Source organism: Oncorhynchus masou, chromosome 15 (assembly GCF_036934945.1).
Source record: "Oncorhynchus masou masou isolate Uvic2021 chromosome 15, UVic_Omas_1.1, whole genome shotgun sequence".
Taxonomy (NCBI): domain Eukaryota; kingdom Metazoa; phylum Chordata; class Actinopteri; order Salmoniformes; family Salmonidae; genus Oncorhynchus; species Oncorhynchus masou.
This window is the reverse complement of record NC_088226.1, coordinates 55,082,054-55,098,607: the sequence shown is the minus strand read 5'-3', so window position 1 is coordinate 55,098,607 and position 16,554 is coordinate 55,082,054. Positions and strand designations below refer to the sequence as shown.

Here is a 16,554-nt window from a genome sequence, read left to right as displayed (position 1 = left end):
AGTAGGCTACAGGTGTGATGTCACCTTCAGGAATGTTATTGCTCAACATCTTGAAAACATGTCTCTGGTTGACTTAACCGTGTATGGGCCTTCAAGGTTTCATTGATTAACTATTGCCAGGTCTGATGTATTTATTGACCCTTAGAAAATACTTAATTGGAGCTGCGAGGCACCTGTCTCCATCTGAAGGGTAATAATCACAACAGATGTTTCTGTGATTGTACCAGGCGTTGTGAAATCTGGCACATAGTGAAATTAGTTAAGTGTAGTTTATAACGCAATTTCCTGGAGGAGCGCTTAAGCTTCAGATGACATATCTAAAGGCGCCTATGCAAACCCGGCTAAGCAAACCGAGCGAGTGTGCTCGCATATTCCTTAAAAGACCTTTGCATGAAAAATGAGAAGAAAAAACCCCAGCCAAAAGTACTGTTTGTCCATTTTGAGATACTGTAGCCAGTAATAGTCTGAATTCATCTAAAATAACTCAGGAAATCTGCAATTGATTTTGATGTTTTTCTGAGGAGATCTTAGTTGCGCAATTTCACATCTAACTAAAATGTTTGGTGCAGTATTACTTGAGTGAAAACGTGTGCATGAAAACAAGTTGTCTCTCATTGAATGACAACAAACACTTTTTGAGTCCCTACTGTTGACCAATCACCTACGAAGGAGCATAGACTTCTGCTACAGACTTCAGCTTGCCTGAGAAAAAATGTTGTGTGCCCTAACAGCCGACATTTTTTTTTGCAAAAGACCAAAACCAACAAAAACGTCATAATATAGGCACAAACTGTTACGAACTGTTTCGGCTGGGAAGCATTGCGGACGCCTTAATCCACAGCAGGAACTCCCATATATTGGCTTGTCTTCAGTATTGGACCGTAATCAGAGCAGGGACTCCTTATATGGGCAAAGCCTTTTCATATTGTAATACAGCCTGGAGCTGGAACTCCATACATGGACACAGACATTCATATTGTGACACTGACATTCATATTGTAACCCAGCCCTGAACAGGACCTACATAAATGTTCCCAGACACCAATTTTGGACCGTAGCTTATTAGCAAGGAACTCCATATATGGACATAGAACTTACATCTGGTTGGTGAGCATATGTATGGTCCATGAAATGGTGGAGTGTGTTATATTGGAAGCATGTTGAAGAGTGAAAGATTGTGTTGGGTCATTGAGGTTTGGAAGGGATTTGGGGGAGGGTCTGTTAGAAGGGCTCTTTTTTTTCTTAGAAGTATTGAGTTAGGTAGAAGGATTTAGAAATGTGGAACTGATGTTGTAAAATGTGGTGGACCACATCCTAGCACAGTAGGTGGCGGCATGCACCTTTAACATTTGTTTGTGCAAACAGTCTACTGCCTTTTGCCATCCTGTGGCTGGCCGTGGGCCCACCATTTGTTGCAACTGGCCCACATGGCATTACCCACCCCAGGACGGAAATTTTCGGACCACCAAACAACTATTGATTTAGAACCAGAGTTACCGCAAGTCAAAGAGAACAGGAGCTGCCTTCACTATTCCAGCACCATTTCAACCTCACAAAATCAGCTATGCTTACTCTAATACAGTGACAACTAAAAGGCACCAAAAACTATTTAGTCCAATCAATGTAAGTTAAATATGTGGCTGTCCATGTTTCTGATGTGTGTGGGTGTTGACTCACCCTACTTGTAGAGAAATACCAATGCCATCTTACTCTCATGTTGAGGAAACAGTATCACTGTCATCCAATACACTTATTTGTTGGTGTCTTTGGCTACCTGGCTAACATGCTTGCTCACTAGCCTAACTTCCTTTCGTGGGTAACATTAGCTAGTTAACATTAGCCCTCTACATCTAGCTACATACTGACCTTCCATCCTCTCAGGCCAGGAACACAATGTAAGAATGAATGGTTTGATCAGAATTGCAGTTATAATAATTGGCCAGTATGGAGAATTAAGATATTTTTTTGATCAAGGTAGGCTAAATGCTCACTGGCTTCCCTTGAATTCAATGCTACAGGGGGCAACAATCTATGGCGCCAGATAGCTGCCAAAAGGTTGAATGTATGTATCATTAGGATCATAAGAAAATCCATGAGTGAAACATGAAATGTGAAATTTTATCTGTGAACATACAAACACCATGTTATGATTATGGAATTTTTGGGGGGCAATTCAGGCATACAATAATTAATTTCAGAGTTCTGGCAGCTTCATCTAACCAACATTTTTTTTTTTTTACACCAAACGGCCTGTGAGGAGTGCTACGCAAACAAGCATAACACAATATAGAAACGACTGAAGTCAGGTAAAACGTATCCTGCATGGTTTCAAGTCTCAAATACTCCTCACTTGAGTTCATTTCACCAAGATCAATTAAGGACTATACCAGCCAAATCTGGGCCAATTGTGATACAGCCTGGATTTGAACCAGGGTGTCTGTAGTGACGCCTCTAACACAGAGATGCAGTGCCTTAGACCTCTGCACCACTCAGGAGCTAATGTAATGCATCTCTACAGCATGGGCATACAGTGCATTCAGACCATTTCCCACATTTTGTTACGTTACAGCATGATAACAGGGTGGCAGGGTAGCCTAGTGGTTAGAGCGTTGGACTAGCAACCGGAAGGTTGCAAGTTCAAACCCCCAAGCTGACAAGTTAAAAATCTGTTGTTCAGCCCCTGAACAGGCCCACTGTTCCAAGACCATCTTAACTGACTTGCCTAGTTAAACAAAGGATAAAAAAAGAGCCTTATTCTAAAATGTATTAAATATTTTCACCCTCATCTATCTACACAAAATACCCCATAATGGCAAAGCGAAAACAGGTTTTTAGAAAGGTTTGCAAAAATAAAAAACAGAAATCCCTTTATTTACATACTAAGTATTCAGACCCTTTGCTATGAGACTCAAATTTGAGCTCAGGTGCATCCTGTTCCCATTGATCATTCTTGAGATGTTTCTATAACTTGATTGGAGTCCACCTGTGGTAAATTAAATTGATTGGACATGATTTGGAAAGGCACACACCTGTCAATACAAGTCCCACAATTGACAATGCATGTCAGAGCAAAAACAGTACTGGTGTGCCAAGTCTAGGTCCAAGAGGCTTCTAAAACAGCTTCTACCTCCAAGCCATGAGACTCCTGAACGTCTAATCAAATGGCTACCCAGTCTTCCAGAGGCATGCAGCCATAGAGTCATTATACCCTAATGTAGGCCTATTTGCCTACTAGCCAAATAAAGTGCAGAGCATGCATGATGTGTGCAACTCATCATTCCAACATATTTGAACATTTAATTCATCCTTCATTCAGTTCAGTCAGTCAGTATGTCATCCATTCTGTCATTTGTTGCAATAGGAACTAAATCAAAGAGAATAGAACAGTCTTATCCATTTGTTTACTGAAATCCATGTGTGTATCTAAAATGATCTAAATTCTCCAAAGTTCTTTAGCCTATCACTTTAATAATTCAATGTTTAATTTAGGCCTATCCAAATAAAATAATAGGCCTTCAACTTATAGGCATTGCAATTTAGTCTATCATTTTGGGTACTGGTGTCTTGCTGAATACTATTTGTGTTTTATAAGTGTTTTTATTATAGGCCTCCCCTTAAAAAGAGACTCTAGCTCATAGGCCTCTAAATATAGCTTCTAAATAAACGTTAAACAAAATAGTTGAAGAAGCACATGCAGTGACTGATAGGGAAAACAGTACTGGCAACAAGAATAGGTTATAGGTAGTCTTGACCATTTGGGACCACTTGGCTATTTTGCTCGGGACAGGTTATAGCCACGACCGGGAGACCCATGAGGTGGTGCAGAATTGGCCCAGCGTCGTCCGGGCTAGGGGCGGGTTAGGCCGGCTAGGATGTCCTTGTCCCATCGTGCTCGAGCGACTCCTTGTGGCAGCCAGGTGCATGCACACTGAATTCAGTCTCCAGCTGTACTGTGTTTCCTCCGACACATTGGTGGGTTAAGTGACAAGAAGCAGTGGGGTCATGTTTCGAAGGACGCATGGCTCTCGACCTTCGCCTCTCCAGAGTCTTTACGGGTGTTGCAGCGATGGGACAAGACTGTAACGACCAATTGGATATCATAAAAAAGGGATAAAAAGTACCCCCCAAAAATATAAAAAAATAATAATTTTGTTTTGTCTCATTATGGATATAGCCTCTGCGTGATGGGGTTGTGCAACGCAAATGGCTATAACAAGCCTACATACAGACTGGAATTCACAAATACAACAGTCAAAATGCCTAACATAAGGCCGTGCTCCACTGGAAAAGTGAGATTCGTTAGGTTACATGATCACCACAGTAGCCCCACGAGGCCATAAAAATGTATTATGTAATGATATGGCCATTAACATTTTACATTTACATTTAAGTCATTTGGCAGACGCTCTTATCCAGAGCGACTTACAAATTGGTGAATTCACCTTATGACATCCAGTGGAACAGCCACTTTACAATGGTGCATCTAAATCATTTAAGGGGGGGGGTGAGAAGGATTACTTTATCCTATCCTAGGTATTCCTTAAAGAGGTGGGGTTTCAGGTGTCTCCGGAAGGTGGTGATTGACTCCGCTGTCCTGGCGTCGTGAGGGAGTTTGTTCCACCATTGGGGGGCCAGAGCAGCGAACAGTTTTGACTGAGCTGAGCGGGAACTGTACTTCCTCAGTGGTAGGGAGGCGAGCAGGCCAGAGGTGGATGAACGCAGTGCCCTTGTTTGGGTGTAGGGCCTGATCAGAGCCTGGAGGTACTGCGGTGCCGTTCCCCTCACAGCTCCGTAGGCAAGCACCATGGTCTTGTAGCGGATGCGAGCTTCAACTGGAAGCCAGTGGAGAGAGCGGAGGAGCGGGGTGACGTGAGAGAACTTGGGAAGGTTGAACACCAGACGGGCTGAGGCGTTCTGGATGAGTTGTAGGGGTTTAATGGCACAGGCAGGGAGCCCAGCCAACAGCGAGTTGCAGTAATCCAGACGGGAGATGACAAGTGCCTGGATTAGGACCTGCGCCGCTTCCTGTGTGAGGCAGGGTCGTACTCTGCGGATGTTGTAGAGCATGAACCTACAGGAACGGGCCACCGCCTTGATGTTAGTTGAGAACGACAGGGTGTTGTCCAGGATCACGCCAAGGTTCTTAGCGCTCTGGGAGGAGGACACAATGGAGTTGTCAACCGTGATGGCGAGATCATGGAACGGGCAGTCCTTCCCCGGGAGGAAGAGCAGCTCCGTCTTGCCGAGGTTCAGCTTGAAGTGGTGATCCGTCATCCACACTGATATGTCTGCCAGACATGCAGAGATGCGATTCGCCACCTGGTCATCAGAAGGGGGAAAGGAGAAGATTAATTGTGTGTCGTCTGCATAGCAATGATAGGAGAGACCATGTGAGGTTATGACAGAGCCAAGTGACTTGGTGTATAGCGAGAATGGGAGAGGGCCTAGAACAGAGCCCTGGGGGACACCAGTGGTGAGAGCGCGTGGTGAGGAGACAGATTCTCGCCACGCCACCTGGTAGGAGCGACCTGTCAGGTAGGACGCAATCCAAGCGTGGGCCGCGCCGGAGATGCCCAACTCGGAGAGGGTGGAGAGGAGGATCTGATGGTTCACAGTATCGAAGGCAGCCGATAGGTCTAGAAGGATGAGAGCAGAGGAGAGAGAGTTAGCTTTTAAATAACACACAAGTGCGTGGAATATTTAGAAAGTAGAATAGGCCTAGCATAAATCATATTTACTTTCTGTATTGCAGTTCAGGCGGTTATTCTGGACGAGGCTCTTCTGTGTCTTTATAGTATCATTCTCACAAAAGTAATTTGCTGAAGGCCCATGCCTATACTACGCCATCAACTGGTATAATGTCGTTATTGAATTTCCGTTCTGAAACAAGCTCTAGACCTTTATTTTGGAAATGAAACTGGAATCTGCAAAACAACTCCAATGTCTGGGCTAGAGTTGCTTGATTGACTAGTTAAGTTCGACTAGCTACTTTCGGGTTCATGTCCTTTGCATATTCCACATTCCTGGCAAAAGTTTGTATGTATAAAAAACAACTGTCACAGAGTAAAGGGAGAGGTAAAGTAAGAATTGAACGTTTCAATGTTCATTCATAGATGTGACGTAGGGTTTGTACATTTACATACCTAATTTAACGGTTACGTTTCATGTTTCACGCATGGCTTTTCTTACAACCCTAACAATTTATGTATGGCTTTTTTAAAGATGCTAACGATACGTACATTCAAACGTTTGGCAACTATTTGGCTCCATAACAATGTCACTCTTTTGGACCAGACAGACGCTGTTTCACTCACTCAGTTGCTTTCTCCGGTGAGATGTGTATTTATTATGGATCCCCATTAGTTGCTGCCAAGGCATCAGCTACTCTTCCAGGGGACCGGAAAAATTAAGGCAATTAATACATTGTCTCTTGCGTATTGAAGGAACATTATGAAACACAGAGAGACGAAAGATACATTATTTAATGTTTTTATCTTGGTACATTTTTGGGGTAGCCTGGCTTCCCTTGGCATCCATGAATACACGCCACTGACTACTACCCTTTCAGACATGTTCCTCAGATGGTGAGAAGCTGAACTCGTAAAACTCCCATTTGTGAGCCAGTTTTCTTCATCTGATAATGCAATGTCAGGTTGTGTATGTACTTGGAGATGGAGAGACTTTATCAGTTAGCTAAAACTGTTTCCCCTCTATAATCAAAATTATTATTGGAATAGGCTAAAACAGTCTCATCAATTATGACATGAACACAACTTACATAAATATACATTCACAGACATTATAGACAAATGGCTGTGGATATCCAAAAATATATTACCATCATCATACAGGCACAACTATTGATATAATTGTTAGCCTACATTGATTCATTCATATAAGCAAACAACATTCATTGGCTACTGTAGCTAGTTTGGTTTCAGTTTACTGTGATTGGTTAACTTTCGTGAACAATTGGACAACCCTGCCTTTGCTAAACCATCATGTGGTGCAATTGTGCTGTCAAGAGGGCTTGGTCGGAACACAGCTAGTTCGGCTTAATTTCGCAGCCAGATAAAAGGAGGACAGGAGCATACGATCAGTGAGGTCAGTAAATACAAGTACAACCTATAGCGACAAACGTATTTTAAAAAGCATGACAATTGTAGTAATTTGAAGACATCGCCACGTTTCGTGACTACTAGCTTGCTTACTACAAACTCTACTGTAATATTAGATGTCTGCCTAAGTGTCTGTTTAGATGCCTATTTCAATAGAAGTTTATCAAGTTACATGACTCAATAATTATCTCCCAAAGACGCTGTTACTATTATTACAGTACGAGGAAAATTCCTCTTGTGGGGGAAAGTTCAGCTGAACCGTCTTTCAAAACAACAGCAAATGTTCAAATGGCCACTCAATGCAGACCTCTTATTATTTTCCTCTTGGTAAAATAGTATTTTTCATACTTTCACTTGGCATAACTGTATATGGTGTGTCTAGATCTGGAATCGTAATGTTGTAGGCTGCTAGGACCATTCACTTCTATGCCTGGGACCTTTTATATATTTATATATGTATGTGTATGTGCAATGGCTGGGGCCCAAGTCTATCTTCATACAATCAGTCAGTCTTCCACTGCTTGCATACTAACGTGCTTGCCATTTAGGCCTGCTCTACTAGCTGCAGGGGTCACAGGGAGTGCTTTTTGATAGTAGATTGAACACTCACCAGGATGTGGTTGTGCGAAGGTGTAGACCTTCAATGCAAAATAATGTCAATTCCCCCCCTCCAACTGTTTGGTATTGTTAGATGCAAAGCAGTTATTAAAATATATTGCTCTAGTATTATATTTCTCTTTATCTGTTTCTTGTTATCTGATATGAGAGACAGACTTTGCTCCAGTGGTGTCCCAGTGTAAGTGAATATCTCACTGTGGATCATTTCAGTTCTAAATAACTATTCCTACATTTTTTTTAGTCTGTATTTCCACCTATGTTTGTCCTGTAGTTTATAGCTTCAGTTGTGACCTTGACCCAGGAGCACTGAGCTGTATAATCATACCAAGCTAGTCTCCTCTCTCCATTCATGTTACCTTCACTAAGAATGAGAGAAGAGTATGCTTATACACACAGTGACACAAAAATACTCATTGCGGTTTAGATGCTTAATATAGGTATTAATACTGACCAAGTATTATGAATATAAGAAACACAGTTAAATGTGAAATCAGTTCAATGGGAGTCTAGTCAGTTCAATCAGAGCATGTTTTGGATGCCTCGGAGTCTGAGGCAGGCAGGAGGCCCATGTTTTTGGCCAGCTCCACCATTCATAAAATGGCAGTAAGCCTCTCCAGTGGTTTTTATAAGCTGCCTGTTGGTAGGAGACTCAGCTGCCCTGTCCACACCCTCAGCATGGTCTGGTCCAGACTGGGCCTTCCTCTTCCTCAGCTGCATCAGTATGCGTATGTAGAACTCTCTCATATGGGCAAACTCTGCTCTGCGCATCAGGTCCATGTAGTAGCAGACCTGGTTCCACCTCTCCTGATCAGACAGCTGCTGGTAGTACTGCATGCACCTTTCCCAGTACTCCTTCTAGTTGTAGCGCTCGGCTGGGTGACTGAAGACAGGTGCCTGCCATGGACCATAAGGGAAGGGGAGAACAGCAGGAGAGGGGCCTGCTAAGGGGATGAGCCCAGGGGGTGCCCAACTTCCTCCTTCAGCTGTGGCAGAAATGGCCTGGAGTGGGCACAGTACAGGGCTGTTCTTGGACTGCTGTGGTGGTGAGGCCTGGTCAGGAGCAACAATGCTTTTTTCGCGAATATGCTTGTTAAATCACCCGTTTTTTGAAGCAGGCTGTGATTCAATGATAAATTAACAGGCACTGCATTGATTATATGCAATGCAGGACAAGCTAGTTACACTAGTAATATCATCAACCATGTGTAGTTAATTAGTGATTATGTTAAGATTGATGTTTTTTTTATAAGATACGTTTAATTCTAGCTAGCACCTTACCTTGGCTCCTTGCTGCGCTCGCATAACAGGTAGTCAGCCTGCCATGCAGTCTCCTTGTGGAGTGCAATGTAATCGGCCATAATCGGTGCTCAAAAATGCAGATTACCGATTTGTTATGAGAACTTGAAATCGCCCCCCTTTAATCGGCCATTCTGATTAATCGGTCGACCTCTACTCTGTATATAAGTTCCATCTCAATCACATATCAATGACTTCTGACATTCCATAACCCAAAGTAAAGACAAGGCAAAACAACAGCAGATCACCATACAGATGTAGGATCTTAATTTGAGCAAGTTTGCTACAGCAGAAAAATAATGCTGCCGCAACAGGAAGTTTAAATTATGTGGATTATAATTAATGGCCATTTTTTTTGTAGGTGTTGATACATCTTTCATTAGGGAAAATCAGTGTTGTGTTTGAGACCACCTAAAGTGAGACCGAGTCAAGACCAGAGGGGGTCCGAGACCAAGTCAAGACCGAGGCCAGAAAAATGCCAATTCAAGACTATGAATGTAATTTGGTCAAATCGCCACTATAATAAGAGTTCAAAATGTCCAGTATTTCTGTGTTCATAATTCAAAAGAACATATGGATTCTTTAGACATTCAGAATGATGAAAAAAATGCATGCTGAAGAGCCACTCTACAAATGATTACTAACCCAAACACAGTGGGGAACAATGAGGGACTTCTACACTTTCAGAGAAAGGTTAAGGAGCTATAAAATGTTTTTTTTCCCAAAGATATTTTGATTTTAATCTCTTCAATTTTTGTTAGAAAGGAAAGGGTTAACACTGAAGAGAGAAATATTAAATCAGGAATTTTCTTTGACGTCTCCAGGCAGATAAATCTAGCTAGCTAGCTAAGTCAGCCATTGGCTCGGCCATCAGATGCTTGATTGAGGGCATCTGCCATTCAACTATATTAGGGGTGTCAACCAATCACATTGACTTCGTTTAACTGGGACCACTTTTACAAAAACCCATGGGAACTTCTGCATTCTCCGAGGGCAAACAGGCCACTGTGCAATAGCAAGCAGTAGTTTTCCCACGGTCCAGCTAGCTAGCGTTTGTTGTAGGCTAGTTTGCAGAGGCTGCAGCAGGTATTATCGAAGTAAATGTTGTTGCTAATTTGTTAGCTTGTCCTTTTTCAAGAATAACTTTCAACTAGAAGTTAAGTTTCAAATTATCATCATCTGGTTAGTGGAACTGTTTTTTTTTTATTGCAGCAGGCTTCCTGTTAGCCATCTCGTTTGAAAATAACTTATGTCAAATCAATCAAATCAAATGTTATTTGTCACGTCTGCTGAATACAACAGGTGTAGTGTAGACCTTACGTTAAATGTTTACTTACAAGCCCTTAACCAACAATGCAGTTCAAGAAATAGAGTTAAGAAAATATTTACTAAATAAACTAAAGTAACACTAAAATAAAAATAGAGGCTATATACAGGGGGTATCTGTACCGAGTCAATGTGTGGAGGTACAGGTAAGTTGAGGTAATTTTACATGTAGGTAGGGGTAATGCTTAGATAATAAACAGCGAGTTGCAGCAGTGTAGTATGGGGGGGTCAATGTAAATAGTCAAGGTGGACATTTGATTGTTCAGCAGTCTTATGGCTTGGAGGTAGAAGCTGTTAAGGAGTCTTTTGGACCTAGACTTGGTGCTCCGATATCGCTTGCCGTGTGGTAGCAGAGAGAGTCTTTGACAGTTTTCGGTGAAAGCTATGAAAGCATAGACCAAGTTTATTCTTCCCAAAGGATCGAACCGCTGAATCGACAAAAAACGTGTTTACTATAGTGGTGGTATATGTACCCCACTTTGGGTGGCGTCTCCTCCTTCTCGCTAAACGTAGTTTCCTGCCTAGCAATAAAGATACAAAGTGATCCGGGCAATAACCCTTTCCTTCTCTCTTAACGTGACCTTCACCCCATCACTAATCCATGACTCTCTCCCCTTATCAATGCCTGCCACGTATGATCGTTTTCCCAACACTCAGTACATTCCAAGCTTAATTGCACTCACCATATACCTTCCTCCTACAGATAACCATTCACTTCTGGTGTAGACCCTCTAAACCACAGTACTCAATATTTCAATAGAATACCTGATAATTAACCCCATTTCAAGTTTAGGAGTTAGAACCCAGAATCCATCACTACACACACGTGGATGTTGTATTGTAAATATGTGATAGTGGAGTAGTGGCCTGATGGTGTTATGAAATGTAACATCATATTTAAATTGTGTATATAACTGCCTTGGTGTTGCTGGAAACCAGGAAGGGGATCCTTAATAAATAATAAGTTGTATACCTCCACTACACTAATTTGATACGCAAACAGTAGGGATTGAGAAGTGAGTATAGGCAATGCCCACTGAAAAACAAAATGTGTATACCTGTGTATAGCCTCTACTCCACCACTGGCCCTTTGTGCTTTACAAAAAGTGCACTCCTACATGAGTGCGCTGGTATTATGCATGCTGTCCTTTCAGCATCACAAGCCTGTCACACACTGATGGCCCAATAGGCTCGACACTGCATGAACATGTCTATAGCAGATATAAATACTGCTACAATTTCCCCGTGTCTCCCCTTACTAATAGTGAGCGTGCAAATTTCCAACAATTTCCCCCACTCTTCCCTACCAACAAGTCAATTAAATTCAAAGTTTGAGGATATTTTTCAACAAAAGTTAAGGACAGTAATGTTACGAGTGAAGTAGGAATCCCAGGTTTCAATAGGCGATACAATATTGTTTCAAGAAAGGAGTGTATATATTTGGCCTGGAGAATTGGTTTTATCCGCTGACTGAATGGAAGCTGATAATTGTTTTTTTTTACTCTGTAAGATATTACAGACCGATATGCTCAATATGTGGTCTTGAGACCGGACTCATATTACAACCCTGGGGCAAATTAAGTCTGACATTTTTAAAGTGGAAATTACAAATTTTAGAAGCCTTTTTAAACCTTGAATAGACTACAAGTTTGCATTTGCCGTGCAGAAGAATTCTCAGCAACAAAGTGACCAAATTGAGATCCTACATCTATGCCTTTTTGGACATGGAATATTGAGCAGTACACAAAAATAAGCTGTAGCCCTGTCCTCTGCAGAGGAATAAAATGTTCTTACCACTATAGATGAAAATAGTTGGTCTTGCAGAAAGATTTACCTGTTCCATCAATGGTACAGACTGATCAACTTCCTGAATTTTAAATAAATAATGTAAAAAGCAAATTTTTGTATAGAGAGCTTGGTCTCAAATGGCCTTAAATTTGATGCCACCAAAACTGAATTCAGGATCAACTTTGGCACATTCTTGGCCCAAACATTCTACCAAAGTTGCTATGTTCAAAAGTTGTCATCCAATTGAATAACAATCACATTCAGAATCACCATGACATGAACAAAGTTCTGCAGGATTTTCATGTTCAATTGTGAGGTCATCAAATAAAAATGTTTGCCAAAATTGTTCAGGTAAAATATAAAAAGCACATGATCAAACTGCCACATCTTTATTATAACAGCAAACATCCCAATGAAGGCCTACATTACTTTGGTCTGCAGTGAGATGGCCCAGTTAGACCTGTAGCAGAGGAGCTATACTGTTTGTTTGTAATATAAGCAATTACTGTATCTACCTCCATCAGAATGATTTTAATATTTTGGCTGTGGGAGACAAAATTGAAAACCACATGACTTCAGTCATCCTTGCTCAGTTCAACTTCTATCCAGTGATGTGAATAATTCTTCAATTCTGCCCTATCCATTTCAATCTTGACTGTATCCTGTTGTTTGACAAATGAAGCAAACATGCCTGGGTTGTCCTCTAACAGATGGATGGGGGGGACAGCAAAATAAATCCCATCGCTGCCGTTTAGCTGGATAATACATTTCTGTCTTCTGAAGCAAGTAAATGTTCTCTCATAAACTGTCATTTCATGTCAGAAATTAAAGAAACATCCTGCACAATGGCAGACAGCGAGAAGTCTGATGAGCCCAGTGCAGCAGCCATAGCCCAGCCAGCTGATGGAGACCAGCAGGTGAGGAGCACCATCACTGGGACAGTAGTTTACTCTATAACACACAGCTCTCATGAAGGGTCTGGTACACGGATAACTTTGAAACCAGCACTCAATATTTCACAGAGAATAGGCACTGATTAATTGGAAATATGCACTCCTCAATTGTAATATGCACACACAAAAACTCAGTGTGCAGAGTTATCAGTACAAAGCAAACAAAATATGAAATTGGCAACACAATGGCTGTTTCTTCTCTCTTAAACCTTGCTAAATTATAAGCATTGTGTGTTTTGTTCCCAGAGTGTTGTGTCCCGTGTAGGTAGCATCCCCCTGGTGAGCTCTGCTTGTGGTGTAGTGTCCAACGCCTACAGCAGCACTAAGGACAGCGTTCCCCTTCTGAAGGGGGTCATGGATGCTGCCGAGAGCGGGGTGCGCACCCTGGGGGCAGCCGCCACCACCGGCTCCAAGCCACTCCTGGACAGACTGGAGCCACAGAGTGAGTTCTGATGCATAGTGACCACAGACAGACATCATTTTTTTAAAGTATTTTATTTTAGTGGATCACTTTTTGTTAGGAATTGATTCATAATTTGTTACAGTTTCTGTGGTGAATCAATATGCCATGATGGGACTAGACAAGGTGGAAAAACTACAAATCCTCCAGCAGCCAGCTGACAAGGTCAGACTTTCCAAATCTAATATTGACTAGTCAACAACGCTTCCTCATGCATCCAATTTGACTAAAGTCCCCAAGAAAAGACAGGTAAACTCCTTTATCTCATCCCTCACTCACTAATCTTTGCTTGGAGCATAGCGCCTCAACATATGGATCCCCACGCTGTCCTATTCTGGGTCAGGTCCCAGGTTGATGTATTTTTTTTGTCTCAGGTTGAGTAGGTCATCCTCTTGGGCGTGTCCAGTTGGGGATGGCTCCTTGAGGATGAGGGTGGGCTCTAGAGGTGGGTTTGATCAGGCCAAGTCATCAAACAGTCCGAGTCAGGAGGCACTGATTAGGGAGGAAACAGGGTTGGTCCGTCTTTCGCCGTATTGTAGTTCGGGATGTGGTCTCATCATGTGATGCCCAGCATGCGGCGGAGGCATTTGCAGTAAAAGGCGTTCAGACGACATGTGAGGTCCAGGTTGTTTTTTTTCAGAGTGTGCTCGCGTTGTTTCCAGATGTTGTCTAGGCTGGCCATGTTTGAGGCTTCCCATGGTTGTCACCGTTGCTCCTGCAGATGTATAATACCTCATATATTTATAACAGCTTTTTAATGAGCTGTATATTTTCTTTCCCACAGCTGGTTTCAGACACAGTGGGCATGATGTACCAGTCTGTTAGCGGGGCAAAAGAGGCCATGGCTGGAGCCAAGGACACCATGACTGGGGCTGTATTGGGGGCAAAGGAGTCAATAACTGGGGCTGTGACTGGGGCCAAGGAAACCATGGCTGGGGCCAAGGAGACCATGACTGGGGCTATGATGGCTGCAGTGTTTGGGGGTGTGGAGATGACCCAAGCAGCAGCCAGTGGATGGTTCAGCTCATTCATGGGGACCGGTGTGGGCCATATGGTCAGCAATGGGGTGGGCCTGGCCCTCAGCCACTCTGAGAACTTGGTGGACCAGATCTTGCCTCTCAGCGACAGAGAGCTGGGTCAGTATGAATGAGAATTAACTAGTAACCACTGAATGGACTGTACTGAAATGGATTTCAACCAATCCCTGGTGTGGGTGCTGCTGAGTCAGGTCTAGAGCTGCAAGATTGTGTGATCATTTAATTTATGTGTAGATATGTGTATGTAGACAGGGTGGCATTAAAATCAATAGCTTTGATCTCAAACTGAATTATCCATTCTAGATCATCTTCATTTTTTTTCCTGTTCAGCTGCTTTGGCCGAGCCTGCAACAGGTGAGGTGGCTACTGCACCAGTGGTGGGCTCTAGCCCCAGCTACTTTATCCGTCTGGGCAAGCTATCCTCCAAGGTGCAGGAGCGGGCCCTGGAGCAGTCCCTGGTGAGAGCCCGGTACGCCAGAGACACCACATATGCCACCATAACCCAGATCACCAGCACCTTGGACCTGCTGGAGAATGCCCGCTCCACCCTGGCTGCTGCGAACCACCAGCTGGGAGGGGCACCAGAGCAGCTGCTGCAGCGCTGGAAGGAGTGGCAGGAGAAACAGCCTAAAGATGGACAAGTAGATGGTGGGAAGGTGGATGGTCCCAAAGACCAGACTGCGGTAGGGAGTCTCAAATTAGTTTTGTTTTGACAAAGTAGTCATGGGAATGAATGTACTTGGGGAACTTTATAAACACTGTCTCGGTAACCACATCTAACTGTAAATGCCATTGTTTGTGTTGCAGTTGGAGTGGCGAACCCTCTCGATGGTGCGTGGTCTCAGTGGTCAGTTGCGGTCTGCCTGCTCTGGTGTGGTGTCCAGCGCCCAGGGCCTGCCCAGTGCGGTCCAGAACCAGCTGGCAAATGCACAGAAAGCAGCTGAAGAACTGCACTCCTCCCTGGGCAATGCTAGCACCCTCACACCCCACCTCCTGGAGCAGACCCGTTATCATCTAACACAGGTATACCAAACTCTGTTGCTCTGTTTTTCCTGTATGTATTCATTATGAATACACCAGCTGCTGGTTTCTCATTTATTTATTCATAGTTTTAATATTTCAACCAACACATTGCATGTACATCATCATAACAGATAATTATGATTCACTCTGAGATTATTTATGTTGATTGACACATTTTTGCAGGTGCGACATTCTCTAGATGGCGTAATGGAGTATCTGCTCAATAACACTCCTCTCAACTGGCTGGTGGGACCCTTTGCACCCCAGCTCACTGAGGAGGACAGGCAGGCTGTGGATAAAGGCCCTCAGACCTAGGCTTGGTTTGAGGACCGACAGGTTGGAGTAGATTACTTCAAAAAGGCTTGCACTTCATCTGCTTTCAGTGACCGAGGCCTTAGATTAACATGTCGCTGGCATGGTGTGTTCATTCTTTTGTACAGTGCAGTAAATGATGCACTTACTGCACACACTTGTGAGTATAAACTATGCTGATAATAACATGGTACATACATATGGAAATCACAATACTGTTTTGTATATTCTCCAGAAGGGGATGACCACTAAAATGGCCATATTTGTGCTGTAAATCACACTCCAATCTGTGAATGTTAAGGAACCATTTAAAACCAACTAATTTTGTTTTTCTGTAACAACTCTACGAAATGCTGTATAAACCCCACGTGTGACTGATCTTTAATCCTTAAAAATGTACAAAAAGGGGTCATGACAAATTGTGTGATATTTCTGTGCTCTCCTCTGTATGTGTATGCACCTGAAGGGTCTCTTGCTGTTGTTCTTGATTGCTAATATGGTCAATAAAGTATTGTTGACTCTCCTCCTGGGCTTGTAGTCCATTATATTTGCTATTTCATGTTTTTATATAATACAGGATTTCATTCACCTGCATCTTTCGCTCATTGCTAGTTTATACTGCC

At 42.8% G+C, this 16,554-nt stretch overlaps 1 protein-coding gene across 1 annotated transcript; it reads left to right on the top strand.

The window, feature by feature from the left end:
• The first annotated feature begins 6,989 nt into the window (after positions 1–6,989).
• On the top strand, positions 6,990–16,454 carry LOC135556479 (perilipin-3-like). Its single transcript, XM_064989715.1, has 8 exons — positions 6,990–7,104; positions 12,969–13,063; positions 13,346–13,541; positions 13,645–13,724; positions 14,344–14,695; positions 14,927–15,279; positions 15,404–15,619; positions 15,803–16,454. Exons 2-8 carry the CDS (start codon positions 12,992–12,994, stop codon positions 15,932–15,934), a joined length of 1,401 nt encoding a protein of 466 aa, XP_064845787.1. The 5' UTR covers positions 6,990–7,104; positions 12,969–12,991; the 3' UTR covers positions 15,935–16,454.
• Positions 16,455–16,554: the final 100 nt, after the last annotated feature.